The 15,140-nt window shown below is 37.9% G+C and overlaps 1 protein-coding gene across 8 annotated transcripts in view; it reads right to left on the reverse strand.

The window, feature by feature from the left end:
* The window catches only part of DPP10 (dipeptidyl peptidase like 10), a 430,530-nt gene that overhangs the window by 47,078 nt on the left and 368,312 nt on the right, over positions 1–15,140 (reverse strand). For all 8 annotated transcript variants that reach the window (XM_064435154.1, XM_064435153.1, XM_064435156.1 and 5 more), the window contains 2 exons: positions 14,392–14,444; positions 14,211–14,292 (listed from right to left, as the gene is read on the reverse strand). In XM_064435154.1, the coding sequence (XP_064291224.1) occupies positions 14,211–14,292; positions 14,392–14,444 (135 nt within the window). The remainder of the gene's footprint in view (positions 1–14,210; positions 14,293–14,391; positions 14,445–15,140) is intronic.

A 15,140-nucleotide genomic window follows, 5' to 3' on the forward strand; every position in this document is an offset into this window, starting at 1 on the left:
TGAGCTCAGAGCCCACACTCCACAGAACAGAGAGCTGAACTCCACTTGTGGCTCTGCAGAGGGGTGAGGACATCTCTGCTGCAGAATCCAGCGGCAGCTGTTGCCACATTTCTCTTTACACTTTACAGAGAAAAGCAAGACACAATTCTTCTCAAGGATTTCTGAGATTCACAGTCTCTGAAATTCAGAGAAAGGAAAACACAGCGCTTATCTCATTTGCTGTGCCTGTGTTGTGCCAAAGCAGAATGCAAGATGGAGATTGTTTACCCAAAGTGATGGGGTTTTGTTTCCTTGGCCTGTCAGGGCCAACAGTGTGTGTGTGTTGGACTGTCACGAGAGAGTCACGAGAGAGTCATGGGATGAGTGCAGTTGTGTGAGCAGAGTGAGTGCCTGGCAGGCTCAGTGTAAATGTAACATATATAGTATAGAATAATACAGTATAATAAAGTAATTAATTAGCCTTCTGATATCCATGGAGTCAGATGCATCATTCTCTGTCTCCCTTTTGCTGGGGATTGCCTTGATTCAATAGGCAGCCATCCTGAGTCCCACACAGTCTCAGCACAGGCCCTGCCAGCCCTGCTGGTTCCTCAGTGTAGGAATATAAAAAAGTAAAAGACTTTAGAAAGTCCAAAAAAGCCTCAAAAAGTAGACATAAAGCTAAGAAAGGCTGGGAAATTTCTAAACCTTCTCATGGGAAACTAGGAAGTTAAAAACCAAGTGAATACATTTATATTTATCATAAAGAACAAGAAAGAACAAGAACTTATTGATAGTTCAAGATGTGAAAAGTTCTAGATATATGCTTTGCAAAGATAAAAAAGTTTCAATCTTAAATAATGAATTATTGTGTATTGTTTGAAGTTTATAGAAGTCCTTTTGTTAACGCTAAACCCACGTGAGTCCTTTTCTTATTGGTTAGAGTATAATGACTTTATACCTTTTATGCTATTAATTCAAAGAATATGCAGAAAAAAGCTTTGCATAAGCTGCCATCTTGTCTCTGATCTGAATTTGCATGGTTGTTGTTATTTTCCTGTGTCTCTTGCTTTTTACTTCTATGATACAAACAAATAACAAATCCTAAGTCTAAAACCAGTCAGAGTCCCATCCCATTTTTGAGACGCAAACCAATCCAGCAGAACTCAGCATTCTCCACAATCCCATCCCTTCTGGTGAGACTGCCAGCCAATTAGCTGCGTAATTAATTCTTCAAAAGCTTCAAGATGCTTTTCCATCTGGGCTTGCCTCTTACCATTTGTTCTGTCTCCTGTCTCACCAGCCAGGGTAAATCCAGCTGCCCCCAATCAGATCACGTTAGCTAAAATTATATTTTTTTCATTTTTTTCATGCAGGAAAAGCTCAATCTTTATTCTATATGTTATATTTTATAGCATTATTAGAAGTTAGATTAGCATTATTATCAATATTATTAATCTTATTGGCTGACAATACATTTACACTAAGTTCATTGGTCGGTACATGGTATTTTGCACATTTACCAAACTTTTGTATTTTTAGTTAGTTTACATACTTTTTCTACTGATTCTCATGGGACAGATCGTATTGTTTATACAGGTGTGCTTGTTTTTAACCCTAGGAATGGATTATTGTGCTAATCAATTCTCATTTTCAAGACGTTTTTGTATGGGAACTTGTAAACTATTGTTAGTTTAGCTGAAGTAGCAGGGCCTAATCTATACTTTATAAAACTTTTATAACATTTTTACCTGTCTGCAACAAGATCATTCACGAAGATTTCCAGATGAAATATGGTTTCTTTTCACTAAAAACCATTAATACAAATAATATCAGCTATTCATGAGCAGAACAAAGGCAAATAAAGAATATTTTCTTAGTTGCCCTGCAAATATTGTACTTTGCTCTTCAGAGATTAAACCATGACTTCTCCACTTTCAGGGGCAGTGCTAAGTTTATACTGTATTAGAACATTTATGAACACACATATATATTCAAAGAGTTGATGCCTTTTTGTTCTAGAACATATGAAAATTCCAGCAAAAAACTGGTCTTGCACAGAAGAAATAAATAAGTGGCATAATAAATGAAATAATTAATTTTACAATTAAAGTATTTTTTATTCTAAAAATATGGTCTCAATTTCTACTGTTGCTTTCACCATAATTATGGAAAAATGCAGATATCCATATACTTCCTTTGACTTGTAAGTAATATTAGAACTAATTTTGGATTGCAGGAAGAAATTAAAATCAAAGCTCTGCATCCACATCAAGACAATTTGGTCGCCAGTTTTCAATAGCTGCTGTTAAGGTAGCAAGTTTAGTTTTCATTTAAGGATTTAAAGTATTTGTTTCTACCTTCTGATTCACAGACCTGAAAAATTAGAGAAATAGCTCCACTTCAGAAATTTACAATTAGTTTTCCCCAATTAAAAAAATACTGCAAATCACCCACAGGATCTATCAGTGCAATAGCTTTCAAATGAATACCTGGCTTGGCATTTTCTCTGCCACCATTCACCATCCTCCAAAGTTCTGACAGATAATTTTTTGGGGTTTTTTGAGAGACACTGATTACGTTATTTTTAGTCACAGTGTAATATCTACTCTCTTCCAGCCCAAACTGAGCAAACATTTTCTTGTCACCTGTGATTTCACTTAATGTACTCCTGGGACTCACAGACTCAAACTGGGATTGTCAGACCATTATTATACCCACTGTTACAGAAGATGAGCACCCCTTCCTGCTCTTTTTTCTTGCCAAAATCTTATTTACTTGACGCAGATTCCTGCTGAAAATCAAGGTGTAGTTAAGATTATGCGGTTTGTGTGCCACCACAACAACAGTGTAACCGCTATTTTTTCTTTTTTTTCCCCCCTTTCACAGAAAAGATAAATGCTCATTTGGGGAAGAAAATATCATCCAGAAGGACTGGGCACACAGTGTTAGACAGAAACAGTTGTTTGCTGTACCAAGTTAGAAGTTCCATGATGGCAATCCAAACCTCCTGGCCTGTATTAAAGCTCCTCTGTGGCCAAGAGTTACAGAGCACATGGTGGAGAAAGCCACAGAAATCCTTCAGGGCTCTATTTGGGAGCAGGTAGCAGGTGCTTTTTCCTGTGCTCTGTGCTCACCTAGGATTGTGATGTCATTTGGCCCATTTTTATCTACAGCTGGAGATAAAACTCTGCTGGCACAGGGGTCACTCACACTGCCCACGGTCAGGACAGCAGCTCCATCCCCAGCCTTCCTGACAAGGCTCTGGAGTATTTCCAAATTAGCAATTGATTTACTGCTCCACAAAGGCAAATTGAACACACATTGTGTACAACATCACAGGGACAAACCTCATTTCTAGGAGGTTTGTTGGGAAAGGAGCAGAATCAAGGGTTGGTGTCTGCCATTCTTGCCCACAATCAGCTGTGGAAGAAGCTCTGTGGCAATGAAGAGGACACTCAGTCACTGAAAGGGAAGTGAAATGCAGGGCAGCAAACTACCACCCCATGCACTCATCATGCATTTCACTGCTGGGACTGATTATCCTGCTAATGTCTTTCTTACAGCAGCCATCTCTAAAACCAAAGAGAATGATTGTATTTCAGATAATATAAACCACAGAAAAGTGGCTTAAAAAGCTTTCATAGGTGTGAATTTTAGAAGGTTAGAATATTCTTTAGTGACTTAGCGAGTTACAATTATACAGACTTCTTCCAAAAGCCTTTTATTTTTTTCTCACATCTCACAAACTTTCTATACATATGTTACAGGATGACACCTTCAAGGGAAGTTTTATGGGATTGTATTGCAAAGCAGCTTTATTTCCTATTCCTTTCACCTACAATATATCTGTAGTCTATTTAGATTCTGAGCTCTCACAGACAGGATTGCAGGCTACGATGTCTGATCTAGTTTGCAATACAGCTGCTTTGCAAGTTTCCAGGAGTGCGTAATGGCTCTGATCTCTTCTCTGCAGATTTTTTATTTTTTTTTTAAATTTTTTTATTTTTTTTATTTTGTGGGTCAATCTGTACTGGTACAAAATTTTCAGAGCCCTTCAGCTCCGCCTTGCTCCAGCTCTTGCCCCACTGAGCACTAAATTATGCAGGTACTGGGCACCACAGGCACCATGAGCTACCTGGGCAATGCCTGGCAGAGGACAAAAATCTGCCCTTACACGATCCATGATCCAAAAATCATCAGACACATTGCAAATTAGGTGGAAACCAAATAATAGATAATAACAAAATTATTATAATTGTAAGCAATAGGAACATTCTTAAAGGTATCAATTTTCTAAAGGTTGTGATTGACTTGCACAACAATTCTTTCAGAGGAAGGTTTCAAACCATTAGATTATGTTGTAATTAAGGGAGAGGGGAAGTAGCGGTTGATCAGTAGGAGACATGGAGACCTCAAAGCACAGACACCCCAATGTCATACACTACATTTTTCTGGTGTCAGTTACAATATGTTAATTTTATTTTTGCAGTAATCAAGCTGTCAGACATAGCAGAAAGAACAGAACACTCAAGCACCACTTTTCTTCTGTATAGATTAATGCCAGTGCATCACAGTAATGTGTTAACACAATGGTTTCTGAACAACCACAAACAATCTACAAGGCTATTATATTTAATTGCTATTTAGATAGTTTATAAATCTACTGTAAACAATAGCAAGGATGCACTCATAATGCAGCTGTAAGATTAGTTACTAATGCCATGACATAAACCAGGCCATGAACTCAGACTCTCAGCAACTCCATGGTAACGCTGATGTTTATGTCCTTGATTTCCAATAAATGCGGGGAAGCATTGCCCTCTTTTGTTTCAACACACATTAATTATGTTGACTTTCCAATGATATTGGATCATGATGCTCACTAAATTCACACCCTGCCTCATCCCACGACAGCTTACCCAGGAGAGCAAACATACTGTAATGTGCTATATAAATAAAATCATATATAATATCTGAACTATGACCTATGCAGAAAGCTGCTTCATAAATCTGCTGCACAGATCACAGCAAGCCTGCCTTGCCCCCAAGCTGATGGTCTGGATCTTCTGCTTCCTGCCATGGAGCCGCCTGAAGAGCTCTGCTGGCTGCAGCACTGTGCAAAATGTCACTGAGGGTTGGGCTGCTCAGCCCTCTGATCTTTGTCTAAGCGATGTGAAGAACAGACTTTTCCAAAAACAGAGCATGCTCAGGAATTCACACTCCTCCTTCCTCACACTTACTGATTGCTTCTGACTAATGAGCCAGCATGGAGCTTATAACAAAATCATAATCTGTCCTTACCATAAAATCTTTTAAAATGATCTCTGGTTATTTCAGGCTCATCTTACACTGATATCAAGCATTCAATTATGCCCAGACTGATCAATCCATAACAAGCTAAGTTGATTATGAAAATTTTTCAACTTATTTACTCCAGAAGGAAAAAAAAGCAATGTTGGGAGACAGAAAAATATCTAAGGAAATTGTAAGGGATTGGTATCAGAGGAGGAATCTTCTGTTGTCTTTGACAAAACGTAAGAAAGTAGCATTACAACTGCAAGAACAAAAGTAAAAAGATACAGAATTGAAAATTCTGAGCTGCAAAGTCATACTTACATTTTCTACTATTTTTAGGGTGGTGGGCAACCCCTGAGAGCTTTGCATGAAATACAATAGCCCAGGCTGCCTCTGAGCATCTCCTACATGAGAAACCCAAGCAGAGTTGAGCACAAAGGTTTGTGCTTTCAGCTGCTTTGCTGAGCCAGCCCATCCTGCTGTATGGGACACGTGCCTTCATCTCTGCACTGCACACAGGGTTCAAGCTGCCTGTTGTCTTTTGATGGGCCAAAATGTGAGTGGATGACATCCACCTGTACAGACTCCACACAGCACATCCAATGCAAGGAACACAGTTTGTCTGAAAGTATCTCATTAGGAATGAGACAAGGAGGAATTAGGAAATTTTCACTAGCTCTTAGACCAGCACATCTGTTTGGGACAGTTTAGCATCTGGGAAACAATAGCTGAAAATAACTATTTGTTTTCCTTCCACACAAAACTTTTCCCTTTATATTTCTGTAAACGTGCTGTCACCTGCCATAAGCAAAGAAGGAAATCAATGCATTGTTTTCTCTTAGATATCAACAGTACTCCTGACTTTTTAATCCCCATTCTCCATGCCTTGGAGCTACCAGTGGAGATACATTCCCCACAACTGCACATCCACAAGCATTTCTTTGTACTTCACTGTCTGGTCCAGGCTGAGTCAACATGAAAGCCTAAGTCACTTTAACACAGTGCAGACAAAGTTTAATCAGCTCTGATATTTCAGCACAGGGTGGGAAAGTCATAACCTCACTGTAAGGAAAAAGAAACATGCAAGGACATTTATGAGCTGCTGATAATGGAATTTTATGTCTCTTTTTCAAGAGGGACTTTGCTAAAATAGAGAGAAATAGCCAGGAGAACTGAAAATACCCAAAATTGTTCAACCTTGCAGAGGAGAACAGTCACTATGATTCCACTGACAGAAATCTGTCTATATATCTGGTGGCTATTATGTGTTGGATGAGAAAATAGATTTTAACATACAGCAAACAGAACCCATAAATGGAGGAGGTGGAGGAACCCTGCCACAGAGCAAGAGTTCAGTGGAGTTTGTATCAAGTTGGTTTTGCCACTTCAACCTGTTCCTAGCAGAACTCTATAGCCACTGGTGCCGTCACAGAAACTCCAAGGTCTTCTGCCAAACACATTACAAAAGGCAAGTAAAAATCCTGTTTACAATTGATTAGAACAACCTCTGCCATTGAACCTGAACTGGAAAGGTGTTAAAAATATTCAAAATCTTCTGTTTAGACATTTTGATGACTTCCTCTTTGGAATCTTCCTTTTTCCTAGGTGTTAAGGAACATAGAATATAGCGACTTCCTTAATTTTTTGGGGGTTTTTTACACTTTTTTCCTATTTGCCAGATAAAACTGTTGTTTACATTAATTTACCAAAAGATGGATATGAAAATTTTCCATCCCATTCTGGGGTGCACCATTTTTTAAATCACTAAATATGAACTGACTACATGACTATATGGTCCAGGGAAACAGGTAAGCATGCAGTGGTTTTGGGCAGGATTTTGGAGTTATATAGAAATACTACCCATAATAAAACTCAGTTTAGCTAAGGATTCCATCAGATTTCAACCTCTGCTTCACAGTTTTTATGGGTGGCTATTTCCAAAGAATTTTAGACTTCTGAAATATAATTTTCATGTTTCTGCATTACAGAAAGCCACACATTTTTCACACAAGAAGCACAGGAGCCCTGTTTTATGACCCATTGTACTTGCAGTTAGTATTAGCTAACAGAAGGAAGTGTGAATATTCAGATATGCTTTGTTACACATGGACATGTTGAACAACATGATGAGAGGTGCATATTGCTGTTTTCATTGCTCCCTGCAGGCTGCTGCATGAAAAAGTACTTAGGACTGCTCCTACCACACATGTGTGTCTATACTTGTTTCTGTGTCTTTGTGGAACTGTATGTAAAGAATGTAAAGAAACACACATACATACATACCTATATATATATATACATACACATACACACCCACACAAATGAAAAAATAAAAATTTGAGTTTTAGTACAGTGATATATCACATTTCCAATATATTTGCTTCTGGATTAAAAAAAAAATGCTTTACGTGTGTGCAAGGCTTCCATACTGACTCAAATATTAGCTGCATGCTAGATCAGTGATAACAGAATAAGAACCAGCAAGAGGAAACATCTTTTATCTCCTTTCTTGATTTATTCACTATAAAGCTGCTGGGCCTTTTACTGTTTCACATGAAAAACAGTGGTAGAGGAATAATGCCCCTATAAAACATACGATTTTCTCATTATTTCTTCACCTCTTTCAGACACAGCCAAGTGGCTATTCCCACAAAGGACCAGTGATATCTAACCCTTAATACTCATAATTTTAAACTGCCTTTGATCCTAGAATATTTGTTGTATTTCATCAAGCAAATTGATGAAAAAACTTCTTTGCTCAACTTAGCCTTGCCCCATTTATAATGTTCCATTTGTAATGTTGTAGTGGTCTCTGGAGCCCACAAAACTTTATTGAATATATCCAGCCTTTGTAAGTAAAACTGTATATTTTCCTGTTTTGCCAAACTGCCTGTGTTTTCTGGCTGCATTCTTCATTCTCCTTTTCTGAGATGGGAACAAAAGCTTTCAGATGGAGTATCACTTTTGGAACTAGAGACCATGCATTAAATGCTCCTCCAATCCATATTTAAGTGGAGTAAGCAGCCAGAAATTCGTAATGGAAATTCATAGTTCAGTAGATTACCTTCAGAGCAACTCATACTATTTTGTTTTTCTTTGAAGAATAGTTTGAATGAAACAACTTAAATTAAAAGGCAAAGACAATGGTAGTTTGACAAATCTAAGAGAAAAATTCAATGTGTAGCAGAAAGTAGGAAGAAAGTTTAACTATTTTAGGTAACTCCAGTTCTTCGGTGGACTCAGCTGGGTGGGCAATGCTCAACCACAATTCCCTCCCTTCAGAGAAACATCCTCAGCAGGACAAAGGACCTCCAAAGGTGCTCTGAACTACAGAAGTTTGGTAATTGAACCCCTCATGCATTTTAGATGAGGTATCATACCTGAGGTTAATGTCGCATTGAATTGATCTTGTTTATTTCTAGTTTTCAGAATAAATTCAAGCAGACGTTTTCCTCTCAGTTTCACTGCCATTTGCCTCATTAGCACAGTCATTAAAAGGAAAGATGAAATAAAGCCTTGACATTTCCATATGTAATTTTAAGTTACTCATCTAAAATACAGTAAGTCAAAAGAGCAGAAGACTTTGCAGATAAAAAAAAGCAGAAGAAATATATTTATTTAGGACTTACTTCATTAGCATTAATTAAGCTTTTACTTCATTTGCATATGCAAGTGTTCTTGCCAGGAGGGGGTGCCAAGTACCCACAGCACTAATTATGCAAAAAAGAAAACACATGGCAAATATTTTACAGAAAGATAAATTGCCATGTTTTATAGCAGTTGTACATTACCTTGATAGAGCAAACAGTAAATGGAGCTTCCAGCAAGTAATGGCTGTTAAAGCACGTGTTGAGCAAGGTAACTGCCCAAGAACAATCCTGCTAATTCCTCATTTACTAAAATTAGTCCACTGCTTATCTGAGTACACAGGAAATACTACAAAATCAAAGAACTTTGCTGCTGCACTATTTGTCTTATCTAAAACAGTCTTTGAAAGCCACTGGGAAAAAAGGCTAAAATATTGACAAAAGGCAATTGTAAGGTAATGTCATGTTAATGCAGTCTGAGAGACATTTGCATTTTTGTAGGGCAATAGGTATTGATGGGGGTGTGAAGGGAAATTCAAGGCCCAAACATGGCAAAAGGATAAAGATGACTGATCACAGAGCAAAAGGGCAGAGAGTTCTTGAAATGGTACATTTATTAACAGCAATTAAAGCAGATTTTGCTCTGGTTTATTTCTGGCTTTTAGGTAGTTTCACTACAAGGTTAGGTCCTCTTTCACTGGATCTTTTTCATTCTTCATGTAAAAGCTTCAGCTTCTCAGATCTATTATTTGTGAGTAATGGGGGTTTTTTGTTGGTTTTTTGGAAGGTGGGGGCAACGTATAGATTTCTAATACTTAAATTACTTTCTAAAAATTGATGAGAACATCCTGAATCCACAATTCAGCTACAGTCACCAAATCGTCCTTAGCATATACAGCCTAATAGGTAATTGGACTCAGTGATGACCTAAATTAAAACAAAGCATTGTAAAAGCTCATCTTCAGTCCTACCATTTGATAGTGTTGTATGTTGTTGGTAGCATCAATTTTTGTCAAAGCTTCTAAAAAATATTTTTCTTTAGTATTCTGGATAGTTTTACTATTTTCTGCATTTCTGTGTGGTTAAAACGTGTTAATTTATGCATAGACATTAATCTGTAAGCCAATAGATCATTATTTATACTGATTCATCCAAATATGTAACTCAAACTCCCCTCAGAATCACTTAATATATCAAAAGAAAAACGAGCTTACTACAATAAATAACACAAAACATCTATTATAAATACAAAGGCAAGTGACTTGCATGGATGTATGCTCATAGGTGAAATAAGGTATTTTATACAACATAAACAACATGTACTACCACCAAGGCAGAAATAACCTATGTATAACTTCTAAGGAAAATTTATGCCAAACTTGAACAACTTCTAACCATGCTTCATTGGGAGCTGGTTGAAGTAGCCCACCCAAAACTGGTCAGAAGAACTATTTGTATGACAAGGAGCACTGCAGAAGAACACAAGAGTGTTAACAGACAAATACAGCACTGCAAACACTGGAGGCATCTCCAGTCTGAACTTTGATATCCAGGCTCCTACTGCAATACATCCCCACAGACAGATCCTGAGCTGTCTCCCCTGTGTCAGATACAAGCCAGGTCCAGCACAAACACATGAAAACCTTGGCTATAAACTACTTGAGAAGATAAGGCTCAAGAAAGGAAAACTCTGCATAAAAACCTGGGTATTTCAACAACAGAGGGCCTTTAAAAACCCCAAAGCTTTCTTCTTCTCAGTAAAGCCTTCCTACAGGTATGGGATAGCTCTTTCTCAGACACAAACAGTGAGGTCTTTAATCAATAAACTGGAGGCAGAAAAATGTTGATGGAAGAAATTAGATCTCTAGTTGGGTTTGTCTTTCCTGGAATTACTTGATGCTGCAGTGATGGATTCTATGGAGGCAAGATAGAGATAATCAGCTAATGACTTGCACAACTTCAATCAAACATGAGTAATGTTTGGCAAATAGGTGAGCAGCTCCTTAACACACTATGACACAGAAATGGTATTTTATATCTGGCACAGTTCTAACACAGTTAAAAGGCAACATTCTGAAGAGTGTGACCTTGAAAAAGTTCCCATTTTAAGAACTATGTGACCTTAAGATACATTAATTCATTAGATAAAAGTTTCTTCTCCCCAGTGGCAAACATTTTCAATTTCACCACCAAAATGTCATGAGTCAAGCAGCAGATGTTTCCCTGAGCTTTCCTCTTAATCACTACAAAACCTTCTACTCTAGGTAAATAGCAAGGAGCCGAAATAACTTGCAGCCGCTGTGGTAGCTGGAAAACAATGGTACTGTGGCTCAGTCACCTGGCATCTGACAGAAAATTAACTCTGTTCTTCACTGGCCACATGGGGCATGCTCTGGGGCCCATTAGACAGCCCCAGAAATTATCCCTAGCAGTAAACCTAGACTGATGCATGCTTTCCACAAGGATGTAAAATACTGCATACACTTGATCTCGCTGCAGCCATATTCCATCTGTGCAATAAGCACTTTGTGGCTTCATACATATTTTCCTCACTGTTTTTTTTTTCCCCTCAAATCCTTACATTATCTGTTTGAACACCTTGCCAATTCCTCCTCACTGGAATACTTTAAGATAACCATGTAAGCTGCCCTGTTACTTAGATCTGCAGAACTGTGGACTGAAAACCTCTTATTTTACACTATAGCCTATTGAAAATAGTTGATCCAAGTCCATGTGTTATCCCCTTATAATTCGGATTTAATCCAGTACATTCCAAATAGTTATAGTGTAAAGTTGGGATCTCTGCTCAGTCACACATACCTGTGCCTCGTGTTTCACATTTTGTGCTAATTTTGCTGACCAGTCCTGACTGCAGTATTGCTGTTCATTTCTGCACCACAGATGAAGGGGGACATTCCTGCTCACTTTAGAGAGCTACATACACTCTATTTCTGTGATGGCACACAGCACATGTCACGGGTCCTTCTACATCAAGTTTTTCTATATAAAATGAATCTCTTCCCCAGCTGTTCTCCATTTGTTCTTCAGTTGTAAAGAATGGCTCTTGGAGATTATTACCCAGGTTAATACACTATGAGTATTTGATTTAGAGTAAGTATTTCATTGCTTGTTTTACTCAGGAATTATCACTATTTCCACACAAAAGACAAGTTTTTTTCAGGAAGGTAAACCATTCTAAATACATTTGGCAGCATGGGTCTGGAAGACTGCAGCTTTGTTTGCACCCAGATACAAACATCAATAGCTACTGATGGATTTTCATCATTGGATCTCTCTCTTTACACCTCTCTCTGTGCCCTATTTCACTGCTGTTTGCCTCCTGTACTATTTTACTAAAACCCACTAATGCAGTGTTTGTTCCAATGACAAATTTTATAACAGAAATATTTGGTAAATGTGTCCTCAGCCACACATCTTTCCTCTGCCTAACCTGTTCTGCTGGACTGAACTCTCAGTCCTGCTTCTGCTCGAGGCAGATGTTCCTTGGACAGCAGCAACAACCATTACTCACAACAGTCTTTATTCATTCATGCTCCTTCTACATTTTTGGCTTGCTGCTGAAGTGGGAGGGCAATGCAGCAAGGCACTTCTGTCACTTTGGAAACCTCCTTCTGCCACATGAACAGCTTCAAGAGGACATCCTTCTAATTGGCATTCCTAAAGTCACCTTCAGTGGACTGTTCCTACAGGTGTACATCTCTATGGCAACACTCAGTGCCATTCAGAGTGCACAGAAGATTTTGTGTTCAAAGTTATTATTTCCTAATTCTGCAGACCATATGGCACCATAAAACCCACAGTAGAGCAGATATTTTTAAAGCATGACATTAACTTTACTAGGGACATTAGCAAAGATGAGTAATGTTATCCTCACTCAAGTATGAATTATGCCAATGTTTTCAGATTTGGATGATTAAGGTTGTACCTAAAATGATCACCTATTTTTTTGCAGTTCTGTGATGTAATAGGAGTCCACCTGTGCCTGTATCTGAAAGGTTCCATACATATTTTCAGAACGACACTTTAAGCAAAACACATAAAGACAGCATTATTCTGATTTATTTTTCTGAGGTTTATGATTGGCTAATCTGACCCTGTTCTTATGATACCCCTCACAGAAAGATATTTCCTCAGAAATCACGGCATTTCATCTTAGTTCTACTTTAGATTACTGATCCTCTGATCAGTACAGACAAAAGTCCAGATCCTCTGCCCAGTACAGAGGAATCTTAGAAACTGTAATTTAATTAAAGTATTTCTTAAATCTGTTCAATTTTGCAAAAGCTTCTTCTTTCTACTACAACCTACGTGGTTTGCCACATTCCATAAGGCTGCCTGGTAAATAACCTATGTATTTATTACCACTAATTCTGTTGCCATGCTCTCATTATTAATAAATTAATGTGGTTAATTATTAAAACATACCAAGCATGTTCCAATTACTTTTTCTCACCTGCCTCCACTTCCTTAATGCAAAACATCCCAACCAGAAACATTTTTTACTTTCCAATCATCTTGATGAATGATATAAAGCAACAGGGTATATTCTCTAGGCATCCAGCTTACAGCCTCTCTGCATGAGCAAGCTGGATTTGCAAGGAGGCCTTGGGATCATGCCTGGGGGCATTAATGAGCTTATTAGAACACTGTAACAAGGATTATCTGAATTTCTTATGCAGAACTGAAGATTTAATCAGTCTCTTGCCTTCAACTACCAACACAGGTCAGTTTAAAATCATTGCTGTTTTAAAACCACAATTTTTTTCTTCTTATATTGACATTGGTTATGGTGGCCATGGATGATTAATGTTCATTAAAAATGGTAACACTTCTGGAAAAAAAATTATACATGAAACATGGCATCTCATTTAATTATTATGAATTCAATGCAGCACAGCTGACCTTGGCAGTAATTTTCATACTGAAATGAAAACATCACTTTTCATGAGTCCATCAAATCACATTTGGATGCTAATTTTGCCCACAGTTTTCATTGATATTGCACTTAAAAGAAAACTGCTTTTCACCTTTAGTGTTCCTTCCCACATAGCAGGAGCCACAAAGATGGTTATCCTGAAAATCACCTGAGTGCATATGTAGATGAAGGTGTGATTCTTTCAAAAACTGTACCATTTGCTTATTGGGGGTCAGCCTGGAAAAACATACTTTTAATAAAAAATAAACAAATAGAGCTCTCCTAAAAGCTGTAATAGGAACACACTAGCATAGTGCACAAATACATAACACAACTTATTTTAAGGCTTTCAGTTTTGTTTTTTACCTCAGTCTGTCTGGAGTCCATACATTTTTAAAGACTGTGCTTACCAGTTGCTGTCCATGAACACCCCAGGCTGCATACTGTAAAACTGAATCCTCTACTTCTGGAGGGTTTAGCTCCCAAACTTCCCTTGAAAAAAGGGAAACATTTTTACTTGAAGACACTGGCATCACCTCATGCATAGAGCCACTGACAATGACACAGTATGGAAAAAACAATGTGACCTACCTCGTGTGTATGTTATAAATCACATATGAAGCTGTATAAGAATAATGGAAAACCTGTTTAAAAAAAAAAAAAAAAGAATTACAAGACAAAATACAGGATTAAATACAGACTACCATGAGGGCAGTCACAGCCTTTCAACCCCTGTAAACACTGACACCTTTATTACTGAAAGAAGGTTTTACTGAATTAATTATAACCAACAGACCTGAACCAGGTTTTGAAAGCTGTAGGAAGGACCCACATATTCACCTGTTAATTCAACCAGAAACTGTAACAATACAGCTGCACAAAAAATGTCCCAATTAGAAAAATCTGCATTTCCTTTTAAAAAAAAAATAAATAAAAACAACCTCCTCCCCCACCCCCCCCACCCCCCAAAAAAACCCCACAAAAAACCAAAAAAAATAACCAAACCAAACCAAACGAAACACCCCACTGAGAATATACATTAGGGAAGAAACCCTTTTTTTTTTCTTCATCAAGCTGTGTAAAAATGATTGCACAGGCATCACAGCTATTCTGCTTGAAATGCAACCCAATACAGGCTCATATGGAATTTTTCTGACCACCTGCTATGAACAGCCTGAAGGCCCTCCCAGGCATGGCTCACAGAACAGAAAAACTCTGTACTTAGTGGAGCTGTGTTTGCTGTGGCTTTCACTAAATACGTTTTGGTCTGATTTTGGGTGACTTCCTTTGCTTTTCAGGAAAAGTCTGTTGAAGGTTTTTGATATTTTGAGTAAAAGAAA

Source organism: Passer domesticus, chromosome 10, assembly GCF_036417665.1.
Source record: "Passer domesticus isolate bPasDom1 chromosome 10, bPasDom1.hap1, whole genome shotgun sequence".
In the NCBI taxonomy this organism is placed as follows: domain Eukaryota; kingdom Metazoa; phylum Chordata; class Aves; order Passeriformes; family Passeridae; genus Passer; species Passer domesticus.